The following is an 11,647-nucleotide window of genomic DNA, read 5'->3' as shown; positions in this document are numbered from 1 at the left end:
CTAGTAAACCATACTTCACCAACTGGGACACTCTGTTATCATAATCTGGCCCCAGTTGCCGAACGAATGTAAAATCATAAGAGCGTCATGAGGTATCGTTCACGAGAACTTTCCGACGTTGCGAAAATGTTTTCCCCATAATTTCCATCGATGTGAACGCACCATTAGTCTATCATGAGTTAAGAGCTCAACATGTGATCATCTGACTTCTAGATGGAAAGTCTATGCCTGATTCCACAGAAATTAAATATTATTATTTAAGTCTTAATAAATGAACCATAACCAGAAAAGTGACCGTGACCCTTGTTCGGGAATACAACATATAAAAAAGACAGTGCTTCAAACAGACTAGGGCAAACAATATTCTTTATAAAATCCTTAAAACATACATCACTGTCAGTCAGTACCATACAACATTGCCTAAAGAACAAACAATGCAACATAGTGAGACCAAACTGCCTGAACAACAATATTATTTGGAATAACAAGTGCTTAAAACAAAGAAAAACAAGCCTGCTGGGGCTCCAGAAAGAAAATGACAAACCAAACAAAAACATTTACTAGCTGAAAAAGGGGAATCAGGGAGGATATTCATAAATGTACCCAATCTCAAACAAACGCAGGGGAACACAAAAGCTATTTTTTAAAGGGAACTTTGACAACAAAGGTAAATTATATACTGTATAGGTCTACTGAATATTTTAGAAAGTTGACATCACCGATCATCAACCCATTCAAAAGACATTTTAGCTCCATATTGCTAAGTGAAACATTAGCAGATTTCGCCTAATATATTAATTATGAATTGAAATGGCAAACGTTGTTTTTGGTTTTGTCATTTATCAGCAAATTGTATTTTTAGATAGACTTTATGGGGAGTAAGTAAAATAATACATTTAAAATTTAGATGTAACCTTCAGACAATTTTCGATGAAAGAAAAAAAATCTTTAATGTATTAATTAGGGTTAGGGTTAGCACTGACTAAAAGGCACTTATAAACTGGACACCATGAAACTTCATAAAAACGAATCCATAAAGAGCGGAAACATGTTATCAAACACCAAGGGCGTAGGAACCGGGGGGGATGGAGGGGACGTGTCCCCTCCAATATCGGAGACAGGCACATTTGTCCCACCTAAAAATTATACCGGATCTGTCAGGTTTCCGATATGTGTCCCCCCCAATGTTAAACTCATTCCTACGCCCCTGTCAAACCCCATCTAAAGAAACAGAATGCAGAGCTAATATAAATGATGTGATATTGGCTGGTGTTCACTATGCTCTATGGGGTATGTCCGAAAGCGAGCACTATACAGCACAATGACATGAACCTGGGGGCACACACTGCTATGTCTACAGAAAAAAAAGATGCCAGGGATAGAATTTTCTGAATGAATGTCATTTTAAAATGTATTCCTGGCACAACATGTGAAATAACTAGTTGGATCCAGTGCCCCAATTGCAGGCTTCTTTTGTAAATGTTTTTCAATGAAATAATTTTTTGTGAACACCTGAGATTCTGTTAAATTCCATTTGAGGGGGATCGACCAGCAGCTTAATTATAATGAACATGAAAGGTGCTTGCATTTAAGTTATACTTCAAGAAAAGTTTCACTTCAAACATGTAAAAATAATAAAGTTTATATAAGAGGAAAACTTAATTTTGCCTACTATATTATTTGCACCACAACGCTGACTAGCTTGGCTGTGACAAGGCAGAGACTTGAGTTAATACTATTCTATTATGAGCTAAATAGATAGTAAACTAAGATGTTCCGTAAAATTGCATGAACAGAAACGTTTTTGATCTTGGGTTGCACATGCAAATCCATGTGTGACAAAAGCTCTTTAAATACATATTCAGGCTTTAGATTGGTGCAGGCTCCAGTCCCAACAGGACAGCCTGTCCCACTCACTTGGACTGGAATTGAGTTTAAATTGTTAAATAGCAGTATGGAAATAAATAATTTATGATAATTTTACAACATAAAAGACATAACTGGATCCCTGTGATTCCAAAAGTAAAAAATATTTACATGTTGACATATTGAATATTTACACATAAAACAAGCTACATTGCATTCATTTCAGGATGAGTATGAGTTTCCTATTTCATTCGCCATTTTACATGACCAAATAAACAATAAAAAACTGGAAATGTTAGCTTTTGCTTAAAGCGGAAATAGTCAAGGAAAAAATAAAACGAGGTATTTCATTCATTCATTCGTACTCCTCAGACGCCCCCGGGATCGTTAGAGGAGCTCTCCGTGGGGTTCTTTAAAGGTTCTTCCAAGTGGTTAGTATTCCTTTTAACAGCCGTTATTGTACTGTAGACGGATACCTCTCCATATTGTGGTTTGGTAAAACATGAACGTATTAACATTACCAAAATAAACAGTGCCAGTTGAGTACATCCTCCCTTCACATCCTCCTAAAACAGGAAAGAGCTTTATAAATATTGATTATCTTAAGTCCTCAAGTACTTTTTTTCTTTCAATGTCTTTAACCTCACCAAATTCTTATAAGTTTATGCTGTGACCAGAACCCATCCGGCGTCCTCTCTAAACAGTTTCATTGTGCGTAGGTTGAGAGGTTTCTGACGTTTGGCCGTGGTGTGTTGTAACACGCAGCTAGAACAGCTTTACAGATGAGCTTTACAGATGTTAAAGCTTGTGAATCATTGCATATAAATGCATAAGCCACCACCGGCCCTAATGTATGAATAGCTTCCACATGGACGCAGAATGTAGAGACATAAATTACACGGATAAAATAAAATTACATTCAACCCACCTTGTCATTCCATAACTGTGTTTTCAAACCGTTTGAACTTCAGCATAACTTCAATATCCTCACAGTACAAAATAAGCCTGCCAAAACTCCACGAGCCAAACATTGACCTAAAGAGCAGTTTGTAAAAACAAGACTAAACATTACTATGCAAAAACGGGCACAGGAGCACTGTCTTCTTTCGGCCCAAAGAACAGCACCAACCAACCGTCCACCGCTCTGCCGTCGGCCCCCAGCGTCGGCCCCCTTCACCACCATGTGATCTTGAACTCATAGATGGGCCTCTTGCAGTAGTAATGATTGATGAGATGCTTGTCACACACGCCTATGCACTGCTGCTCCGCACTGATGCCCAGCTCAGCCAGGTCCCCCACAATGCAGTGCAGGAGGTCGTATACGTCCGCCACCGCCTCCCACGGTCCGAAGGACACGTCCACGTCGCAGTGGTGCTCAAAGAGCTTGGCCTCGCTCTCCGTGCGCTCGAAGCGCAGCGAGTTGAAGAGCGGCCTCTCGTACGGCGTGATGGGCATCTCCTCCTTGTACACGCAGATCTTGAGCTTGGCGAAGCGCGCCTTCCTCTGCATGGCGCGCAGCTTAGCGATCTCCACGATGCGCTTCAGGTTGTCTGCCGGGCACAGGGACCACATCCTTCAGTATTCCTGATTACAATCCTAAAGGTGAAGCTTTTTGCTCTATCCGGGCGCTCCTTGTTTTGTTATGAACTGAACCCCCCCCCCCCCGGCACTGATTGGTCCTACCATTCATTGATATTTTTAGGAGGGGCTTACAATGGCCTCAAAGCCAGCCTGAAGCAATGTTTGAAACCTTACAGATACTTTTGCCAAGGACGCTGATGTCCGGACAGGATGTTTTAGCTCAATGGTTCTCAGATCTGTGCGCTACTACTAAGATATTTTGTTAGCCAAGTATCCATTTCCCCAGCACATAACATTTTGCGGAAGGGATATATTGAAACTATTACTTCTGCATGTTAATGGGTGTGAACATGAATGTGAAATGGTTGGTGTGAATACGTACGGTTTAGTAACAAACATGGGCTTGAGTTTCACTTCAGGTGGTATTCAGGTTCAACAAGGTTTTTATTACAGTGGCAATATTTCATGGGTGTTCTTCATAACCAATATTAGAACAACAAAAAGGATCCCCCTCTTTTTATTATTGTATTTTCCAAGTACCCCTGCTATCCTTCAAAAGTCCCCCTAGCGGTCCCACCACCGTTTGAGAAACACTTGTCTTCCCACTGGACTAGGCTGGTTCGAGTTTGCGTTAACTTATCAGCCAATCACTCGCTTACAGATCCCGGCCTCCAAACAAAATGATTGGTCTAAACAAATATGAAGGAAAAAGTTCAAAATGCAGTGTTCCCCCAGAGTTGAGCTACCAGGCTCTAGATGGACCATCTAAAGCCTTGGTTTGGGAGCTCTATAATACACCTTTCTCCTTGGTAAGTGTGGTCACCTTTGTAGTAGGGCAGCAGATCAAGAAAGGATTGACGCACTTTCTCTCCGGTCAAGGGCTGGATGTCCTCCAGGTTGTCCAGCAGCGGCCCGATGGCGTAGTACTGCGCCTCCCGGTGCACCGCCCGCACCCGGTCCCGGTGGGGCAGCTCGCCCTCCCGCAGGAAGTTCAGGATGTCCCTGGACATGGGGAACAGGAAGTCATCAACCTAAGGCGACCCCACCACCGCGTGGATCTCCACCAACACGCTGCGCCACGGAGCGACAGGAGTAGGACCTGCAACTGATCAGTGCACCAATCAGCAGGAGCCGTTCTAAAGGGGCAGGAGCCGTTCTAAAGGGGTAGGAGCCATTCTAAAGGGGTAGGAGCCATTCTAAAGGGGTAGGAGCCGTTCTAAAGGGGCAGGAGCCGTTCTAAAGGGGCAGGAGCCGTTCTAAAGGGGCAGGAGCTGTTCTAAAGGGGTAGGAGCCGTTCTAAAGGGGTAGGAGCCGTTCTAAAGGGGTAGGAGCCGTTTTAAAGGGGTAGGAGCCGTTCTAAAGGGGTAGGAGCTGTTCTAAAGGGGTAGGAGCCATTCTAAAGGGGTAGGAGCCACTGGGGACGGTGCTGAGGTCTACTCTCAGTGTTTGGTCACAAGTTGTTCTCACAGTCCATTTAGAATGATTCTTTGTAAGAAGGTACATCATGACTTTTAAAATAAACAATATAGCATAGATATACATAAATAGATATACATAAATAGATAGATAGATAGATAGATAGATAGATAGATATAGATAGTTACTGTAGATAGATAGATAAATAGATAGATAGAGGTATATAGATAGTTACTGTAGATAGATAGATGTAGATATGTTTAGATATGTATGTATAGACGGACAGACGGACAGGCAGACGGAGAGACAGACAGACAGACAGACAGACAGACAGACAGACAGACAGACAGACAGACAGACAGACAGACAGACAGCTATACACAGCCCAGCAGTGCTCACCCAAAGTAGGCCCCATCCCGGTCGATGAAGAAGCGTCCCTCTGCGTCTCGGGGGATGTAATGGCGCCCGCTGAACATGGCGGCTAGCATGGTGTCCTCGTAGCGCCTCAGAGTCGACAGGCGGGTGGTGAAGTACGTCCCCCCCACGTTGAGAGGGATGACCTCGGGAAACTGAAGAGAATTAGAAGAATGTGTGAGTGTGAGCGTGATGCACAGAAGCAGGTTTGGTTTTGAACCCATATTGGGGTGCAGCAGTAAAAAGGACATACAATGAATAAATACAGGTCCGCTGAGTCCTAACCGTATGTCAAACCAACACCTTGCCTTATCCAGGTGCCAGCCAGCCACAATAACATTTTACAAATGTTAAGAGGAAAATAAGTGGAAGAAATGTGTTAAATTGTCAAAATGCACTTGGCACCTGCAACTCTTATTTAAAATGGTTTAGTCGGCCTGACAGTGATCAGACGTGACGCACAGAAGGGATTCCCCCGATTAAGGGAGCCATTCCCAGCTAGGACTTGCGAGGAAAGCCAAAGCCACGTGATGTCACTCACAGCCTATTAACACCTCGCCAAGCCCTCCTATGACCTGAAAGACCCAGAGCAGCATTAGCACCCACTGGAGAGGACCGAATAGCAGGCTGGTTGGGGATAGCCCTGACAGGCCTCTGAAGGAGTCACCTGGGGTTTAAATGATAACACTTTAAGTGTCTGTTGACAGCACAATGACATCATCATTTAGGTCTTCTTTCTCTATATACACTACATTATCTATACACCCATGACTCCTGGTATGTGTGCCACAACCCAGGGATGTACCCTACCTCCTGCGGTGAGTTTAGGGTGGAGCGTTGCAGCGCCTTGCCCAGGTTACGGTTGGGGGTGGACGGCTTCCTGAAGTCATCCTGCGCACTGTCCGAACTCGACATGGCATCGCCCGGGTTCTCAGTGTCCCCAGAGAACACGACCATCACTCTGGGCAGAGGCAGAGCCCGTCGCTCCCGGACGAACCTCCTCACCCGGGAGGCTGAGGGCAGCGAGCTGGAGATGGAGAACGAGGGACCCTGGCGCTCACCGGGAGGCGGTTCTTCTGATCCATTCGGCTGCATGCAAGCACCGGCCGGCCAGAGGCCACCGGCCAGAGGCAAGGGGAAGTTCAGTCTCTGGAAATAGTAATGCACACAAGTGACACACAAGTGATACAACAACCTTCAACGCAGGCGGGGTGGGACCTGTCAGCACACAGCGGCGGTACTGGTTCCATGGCTTTGGTTCTACAACCCGCACTGTGACACGTCCGGATGATCCGATTTGTCGTGTAACATTATATTGAGGCTACACACTAAATAGATGCACAAAAGATAAGCGAAAGATAAGCGAAAACGTCATCCACCGCCAGTTGTGTTTACCCTGCTGTAGCTTATATACAGACAGCTGGAGCCTGCGCAGTAGGCCATGGGCTGCGTTCGAGTACCCTCGTAATGTAGACTGGGTAGACCCGCCCATTCTGCCGGCGATTTCAGTTTGCCCTACAGAAGTGTCTGGAGCATGGTTGGCTCTATTAAAGAGGTCTGGAGAAGAGCAATACATTTCTTTCTGCTTCCGATACGTTTTTGAGGGAGCCATTCACCAAGCTGGCTTTCCCCCCTGGTGCGCTATTGGCTGGTTTAACACAAAGACGACAGGGAAGCGACGGCAAGCAGCCAATTGCGTACAGAGTCAGGTGAACTAGGCCCGTTGATCACGCCTCTTGTGCTGAAGAAAATGACAGCAGCTTCCCCAGACCAACGTGTCATCTACGATGGAGCTTGGTCTGGCCGTAGCCAGGCTACTCGTAATGTGGATGATTGTTTAGGTTGAGCGTTCACAATATATAGTTATACAATATATGAAGTTATTCGTATACACTTATTATAAACAAAACAATCAATAAAATAAATATGGCCTACATTTAAATGGCCTGATAAAAACATAATTAATAATAAAAAAAATCATGTTTTATACTTAGGACATATATATATACATATATATGTTAGTAAAATATAGATGTGCAATATGCATAGTATACAATGGCATACTATATGTATTCAATATAGATAAATGGCTTTAATGTACCCACAAACTTAAATCTCTTGAAGATATCTGCATCATCAATTTGAGCTGAGGTGAATATGATCTGTTTGGTTTAATTATCATTCAGAAGTCTATATAACCTGTTATTTGGTCTATTTCATATAAGTTTTGATAACTCTTCAGACTGCGGCCCTACTTGTTGGTCATGTACTGAAACTCCCTCGCTGTTGGGCTGATTGATCCCATCTTTTTATATTTTGGGAGATGCCTTCAAATGCTCGAGGCCAACATGATGTGCAGAGAGCAAGAGAATCTGAACTGGCGGGATCAGGTGGGTCTTACACTTTTAAACAGCAGGGCCACTGGTTAGATTTGATGAGGATGCAGGCAAACACAGAGAGCTCCTTGCTGATAGCCTGCTTCAGACTGTACCAGAGGGCGGCCCACATGATGAGACCAATGGGAACAGCAGTAATTTCAAATGTGTAGACTTTCTGTCTCAACAAACAGTGCATACTGCAGCTTTAAGGGTCTCAATAGTATTGATGTTGTAGATTAAGACGAGGAGTTTGTCAATGTAATTTAATGAATCAGCGACCCAAAGTGATAAAAAAGGGAAGAGGTCAGATTGCAATATTGTAAACAGTTATGTGATGACAATGAGTTGGTCCACATTGTAAATGGTTGTGATGTTTATATGTATGTGTGTATTTAATTTTTATTTTGTATTTACCATTAGGACCACTTCCAGTATTCTCTCTACAACTGTGACTTTCAGTCTTTTATACGAGATGTCAACCAGGCATGTGTGTGGGAAAAAAAGACAACGCACATTATTTGTGTTTATATAAAAGATATTTACTTCAATAATCACACCTAGTGTGCTAGTGAATAATAACAATAGTAATAACAATAACACATAGTGAATTTCATACAGTGATATTGCTTTTCAAATATTGTATAGGAGCTGTCATACAGTGCTGGGAAAAAAAGTGTTAACGTGACAAAAAAAGGACCAGAGTATCAATACATTGTAGAAAGAGACATTTGGAAAAGTTACATAACCATTAAAAGTGATAGGACTATCGGTTACATTTGCTTCAGTTAATGACAACAGATTGGGGTCTAGCCATCTCTGAATATAAAAAATAGACCAGCTAGTAACATCTTTGAACATCACTCAGAGACAGAGAAAGAGCGAGAGAGAGTTTGGCAGTCTGTCCCCCAATACAATGGTTTATGCCCACCTGAGCTTTAAAAGACGAACATGAGACCAGCTGAGACTGAGTGAGTTAAGCCAGTCTGTTGAGAAAATAAAAATAAATAACAGAACAAAAGATAATGAAGTCCTTAAAAATGCAAGGGAACAGGACAAGGAAACACACACAGATAATGCCAAAACAAATGCCTCAAACCTAATCTTTCTTAAATAAGTGTGTGAAAGGGTGATTTTATCCTCTGATATTAGAAATGGTTTGCATTAGATAAGACACTTTTTGGTTGAAGCAGGCTTTCATTTGTAACACGTTAGTCAGAAACATAAGGACACGTAATCAGAAAGAATCAGGAAACAATATGGATGAGAAAATGATGAAAAACTGATGACTATACAATTATGGTTTTCCAAAATAGTGGCAAAGGCCCAAGATTAGGAGACCATCAATAAAGTTGCTAATCAATAGAGAATGGAACATAATGCTAACATCTTACAATATATTTGGTACAAAATGTTTAGCCAGCTAATTTATAAAATAAAAATGAGAATCAACATAAGGTCAAACCAAAAGTAATCAAAGATTTCTGTTAAAATACCTATATTGTATCTGGTAACAGACTTTGAAAAATAACATCATTAAAAGTGATGAATGAGTTCAGACATTAGCAATCATGAGGTTGGAATCGGCTTGGACGGCATAAAGATGTGACTGACTATCCGTTCTGAATTAATCGTTAATAGATGCCTGAGAACAAAAATAACTAATAAAATACAACCCTATACGATACAAAATAGTCAAATATTAGAATCCCGTGGCACTTTCCACTGTGCTCAAAAAATAAGAAAGAAATATATAGAATCTTTGTTATCAGTTGAAATATACACCCTAGAGGATGCTTATAATCCTGGTTAAGTAGTAGTAGTATTGGTGAGGTGCAGGTGTAGCTAGCTTCTCCATACAATTTCTGTTATTTTCAGAATAAAATAAAACACAAAACACAAACATTGACCTGGTTCCACAGAGAAGGGTTTAAAACTCTTATCCTGGGGAGCGATTTTAAAACTAGAATTCTGAGAATAAATTCGGAAATCTAAAATTAACGTCAGCATCCAAACATTCTGTTGAAATGAAATCGATAATCAGGGAATCGAAATGTTGAATGTCTTCAGAATGCTGAGGATGGTTGAGCTGTTTGAACTAAACAACAACAGCCCAGCCACTGCAGCCATTACTTTATAATGTTATTTAATAATTAGAAGAAAATTACTATAAACCCAAAGCACATTCATCACATGGATTGGTTCTGCCTCAATCTGTTTTGTCTCTGGAGAAAAAAAGTTTAGATAATAATAATCTGGTGAAAAAGGTCAAACAAAATTGCACTGTGCAGGTGTAGTTTTTAATGTGGTAATATTATTGTGTCCTTTAAAATTAATGAAAGATGGAAGTGAAATTGATGAGTGGAGTACACATCTATTATTAACCTATACGTTACGAATACCATCCTGAAAGCCATCTTGCCAACTGTGACTGACGATAATATTCGACAACTGTATATTACAAGGTAAAATATTAAAAGGCAAATGAGTTTTGGGGAATTTATCATTTTTAGCTAAGCATGTTTGGACACGTGGAATAATAAAACAGTACAATATTTGAATATAATTATCATTAAACAATCTAATGTTTAAGTACTTCCATGAGGATATTTCACCTGCACACTTTTATGACAGTGTATAATCACAATAGCAATCTGATTTAGCTCTATAGAAAAATATTTGCAAAAGGCAAATTCCTGAAATGTGTCTAGAGAATCGCAGATTCTGCAATGACACTTTGACTTGTTTTTCTTTACCAACACCATTGCAAAAAAAGGAAACAAACTGGCCAAGACCATGCAAATCAGTGTTGCTTTGCCACAAAAACTCCCTGCAATGCAGGAATTCTTCTGAATCAAACCTTCAAAATGTTCTGCTTGGCCAACAATTTTTTGAATAAAACCTCCTCCCCTTTCTTTCTAAACCTTTCTTTATCTTAACGGGAGTTCCTTTGTCAAGGTTTGTTAGGCTGACAACACACAGCCCTCGCAACTAAGATATTAAACCATGTGAGTATGATGAAAACATCACACACTAGAATTCAACCTGTTTTTGGTCCTCTCTGACTTCTTGGACTCAGATCAGGTCCCCTACTGTTCGTAACCCCACCACGAGGTACCACACAGTAGAGGACTTTCCAATAAGCTACTTTGGTATCTATGAGGAGTGGGAGCTTCTTTCAGCTTTGGAGTGCGCTGCTCTTAACGAGCCAGCTGCCAAAAACTTGATAATGGCAACCAAACGCGAGTGCCCAGAATGGTGTTTAACACGTGTATCTCCTTGTACTTAAAGACATGCGATACAAGTAAAGGGAGAATGACTCGGATACGATGCAACAAGATGCATTGGCATCGCTGCCAGGATGAACATGGAAATGCTACATTTTATGTTTGTATGCTTTGCATGAATGTTTATCATGTATTCATAGCCTTATCGAATATTCACCAAAATGTAAGAACTGGTGACTTCAAATGAACAGCTGAACTTTATGAGTATTCATTATTAATCATGTCAAAACTCAAGCCGGGCTCACAAAGGCACTATTTGTCAATTTTCCCACTAAGTTGTGTGCTATGCGTCATTTTAGAGTGTTAAATCAACGAGTGAGACTGTTGCTGCTGAGTGTGAGTGACCTTGTGCTTCCATCAATGCATTAGAGTCCAATCATTGAGCTGAACAGGGCTGCTTTAAGCGGGCTCTGTGTGCAGCGTGGCACTTGAGGAGGCCCGGTTCTCAACCGGGACATAAGAGTATCGTTTGGGGGGCGTTTGGGCGATGCTTTAGCAGGATTCAGGGTCGTCTGGGGAGCTGTAGGGAGGCCAATGCCATGCTGAAGCAAAGTAAGCTGATGTTTTGCAATAAGCCCTGATGGTTTGGAGGGAAGTGTCCTGATTGAGGTGAACTTTGGGGAGGGGGAGATGTCATCTTGATAAACCTTCAACAGAATCCTTTCTACAGCCCTTCTGCAGAGTAAAAGATGGAACACGGCGACGTCA

At 41.8% G+C, this 11,647-nt stretch overlaps 1 protein-coding gene across 1 annotated transcript; it reads right to left on the bottom strand.

Moving 5' to 3' along the window:
* Positions 1-349: 349 nt before the first annotated feature.
* Positions 350-6,677, bottom strand: kctd7 (potassium channel tetramerization domain containing 7). Its single transcript, XM_079738665.1, has 4 exons — positions 6,088-6,677; positions 5,263-5,432; positions 4,271-4,449; positions 350-3,416 (listed from the first exon to the last, which is right to left on the bottom strand). The coding sequence occupies exons 1-4, from the start codon at positions 6,370-6,372 to the stop codon at positions 3,040-3,042; spliced, it is 1,011 nt and encodes a 336-aa protein (XP_079594791.1). The 5' UTR covers positions 6,373-6,677; the 3' UTR covers positions 350-3,039.
* Positions 6,678-11,647: the final 4,970 nt, after the last annotated feature.

Source organism: Pollachius pollachius (genome assembly GCF_949987615.1).
Source record: "Pollachius pollachius genome assembly, chromosome: 6".
Lineage (NCBI taxonomy): Eukaryota > Metazoa > Chordata > Actinopteri > Gadiformes > Gadidae > Pollachius > Pollachius pollachius.
The sequence above is the reverse complement of the archived record's forward strand: the minus strand, read 5'-3'. Positions and strand labels throughout refer to the sequence as shown.